Below are 2,718 nucleotides of genomic sequence, written 5' to 3' on the forward strand. Positions count from 1 at the left end.
TTAATCCCAGCCCTAGAGAGGTTTTTAAAATGAGAGGAAACAGTTCTTAACGCGCAGACTCATTCTGAGATTCCTGGAGCAGGATCACTATTTCAGACTCAGGTCGAAGTAAGAGCCAGTGACTGCCTGTTTTGCTTTTAGGATCTTCAGGTTGAATTCCAATTGGTGACCCTGAGTTTTGATTAATTGTGCATCAGAGATGCACACTTGCAATCTGTGGTGTCTCTGTTTTATAAATAATGGTGTTTCCTCAAACAGAAACAGCAAACAGGACTTCCACATCTGGCAAAGATAGTTCATTCAATCTTACGGTTACTGAGGTGGAGAGTTTCTGAGTTTTTGTGGCTATAAATAACGCTATAAAAAGTCCCTTCACATTTACATATTACCTGCTCTTAATTCATAGCTAAAATGTATTTTATAAGAACACAAATATCTCATTGTCTGTCAACAACTTATTATGTCCCTTTCTGTTGCTGTGATAAAATGTTAAGACTAGACACAATTAATGGGAGAAAAGTGGCTATTTTATCTTTAGGCCCAGAGGAGCACAATCTGTAATGAGTCTCTCCCTGTCCCACTGGCCAGCTCCCAAATAACCACTCAGAGCCTTCTTATTCATTATGAATGTTTATCCAATAATTTAGGATTGTTTCTAATTGCCTCTTCCGCCTTAAATTAAGCCACAGCTCCTGACTTGTTACTTCATCTCCTATGTGCCATACTTTCTTCGCATTCAGCTGGCAATGCTGCCTTCTCCTTCCCATTATTCTATCTGCCCCCAAAATCTTGCCCAGCTATTGGCCTTTTAACTTTTATTAAACCAATCACAGTGACAGATCTTTACATACTATAAAGAATTATTCCACAACAGGAGACTCTCAGGGGAGGAAGAAATGATTCAGGATAACAGGGAAAGAATTGAGGGAGGATGAGGAAAATAGTTGATCACATGTTCATGCACACAGGAAGAAGAGAAAGAACAGCAAGTGGGACCAGGCTATCCATAGTCAATGTTGGCTCTCTCCCTCTCAGTGATGGTGGACTACATCCAGTAAAGCTCTGTCTCCTAACGTTTCCCTAAGCTTTCCAGACAGCACCACAAGTGGGAAGAAGTACACAAATACCTTACTCAATGGAGTACATTTCTCACTCAAAAAACCACAGGTAACAATCTATTATTGAATGTCTCTGATTCAAATAAAGCAAACTCTAAGCACCTCCTAGAAATGGATGCATTAGTTTACATGGACATAAACTGGGGAATGATATTCCTAATTCAGACCACAACTGGAATCTTAGCCAATTCCTTCCTCTTTCATCTGTATAACTTTCCATTATTCACTGCACAAGTGGTGAGACCCATGAACTTGATTCTCAATCAGTTGGTCATATCAAACACTCTGGTTCTTTTCTCCAAAGGAATCCCTCAGACAGTGACCACCTTTGGGTTGACATCGTTCCTGGGGGAAGCTGAGTGCAAACTTCTCCTCTTTTTGTACAGAGTGGCTAGAGGGGTCTCCCTCAGCACCACCTCCCTCCTCAGTGGCTTTCAGGCCATTAAGCTTCATCCCAACACTTCCCCGTGGCTGAGCATCAGAATTAAATCCACAATGTGTATAGGAACCTGCTGTTTCCTTTGTTGGACCTTGCAACTCCTGCTCAATGTCCATGTTACAAAGATGGCAGGTGGACCTAAGAATAGCAGAAACCTGAGCGCTAAAGGATTATACAGATACTGTTCCTCAACCATGCCTGAGAGATTAAGTTTCCTGCTAAGAGGAGTGATTCTATCCCTAAGTGATATTATGTGCCTGATCCTCATGGCCTGGGCCAGTGGCTGCATGATCCTTGCCCTGCGTAAACACAAGCATCAAGTCCAGCACATCCATAGCCACAGCCTCTCCCAAAGGCCTTCCCACGAGGACAGAGCCACACGAACCATCCTGATCCTGGTGACCATGTTTCTGTCCTTTTACTCTCTAGCTTCCATCTTATCATTTTGTATAACCCAGACTGTGAACCCGAGCCCTTGGCTGCTGAACACCTCTGTGCTGCTGTCATTGAGTTTCCCAACACTCAGTCCCCTCGTGTTCAATTTCAGTAATATATGTGTCCCTCATTTTTGCTCTGTCATTTGGACAAAGAAAGCAAACAAACCAACTATGGTCTCTGAGGATTGAATTCCCTCCAGGACATGACAAGTTTAATGTATTTACTTTTTCCCAGTGTTTTTAGGCTTACATGCTTGTTGTGATGCTTGTTAATCTGTAAAATCTTTGAGATTCAGTGTTTAATAAAAAATAACAATTATTGCTTCACAGTTCTTGTTAGACTGTCATAAAAGTGAACATAAAACTTCTACCAAGGAACCATAAAGACTGAGTACAGATTCTTACCTCTTCATGTGTTTCTCATAGCCCATCCCTCAGTCACATTCTCAACTTGCAGCAGAACATCAGTGTAAGCAGCCCCAACCCTGATCTCTGGTAGATCCCATCGATGTCCCCATCCTAGAGCCCCTCCCTCCCCTTGTTGCTTTGTTGCAGCCCCCAACCCCAACATGCTCTCCTTGTAACAAATTGATCACTCCTGCCAGGGAAGCAGATGGGGTCACTGTAGATCTTCAGCTCTCCTTCCGCTCCTCCAGATCCAATCCCCCAGTCTCATCCACAGCTCTGTAGCAGAATACCTACTGTGGTCTCCTTTTCTTCACTG

The 2,718-nt window shown here is 42.9% G+C and overlaps 1 protein-coding gene across 1 annotated transcript; it reads left to right on the forward strand.

Annotated features, from left to right (window-relative positions):
• The first annotated feature begins 1,229 nt into the window (after window positions 1–1,229).
• LOC121449889 (vomeronasal type-1 receptor 1-like) lies at window positions 1,230–2,183 on the forward strand. The gene has a single exon (XM_041654551.1). It carries the CDS (start codon window positions 1,230–1,232, stop codon window positions 2,181–2,183), a length of 954 nt encoding a protein of 317 aa, XP_041510485.1.
• Window positions 2,184–2,718: the final 535 nt, after the last annotated feature.

Source organism: Microtus oregoni, unplaced genomic scaffold (genome assembly GCF_018167655.1).
Source record: "Microtus oregoni isolate MIOR12 unplaced genomic scaffold, Mior012 000006F_ref0000085, whole genome shotgun sequence".
NCBI lineage: Eukaryota > Metazoa > Chordata > Mammalia > Rodentia > Cricetidae > Microtus > Microtus oregoni.

Excerpts from the sequence above, each read along its gene's own strand:
- LOC121449889 (XM_041654551.1), top strand. The coding sequence starts at position 1,230 with ATGGATGCATTAGTTTACATGGACATAAACTGGGGAATGATATTCCTA.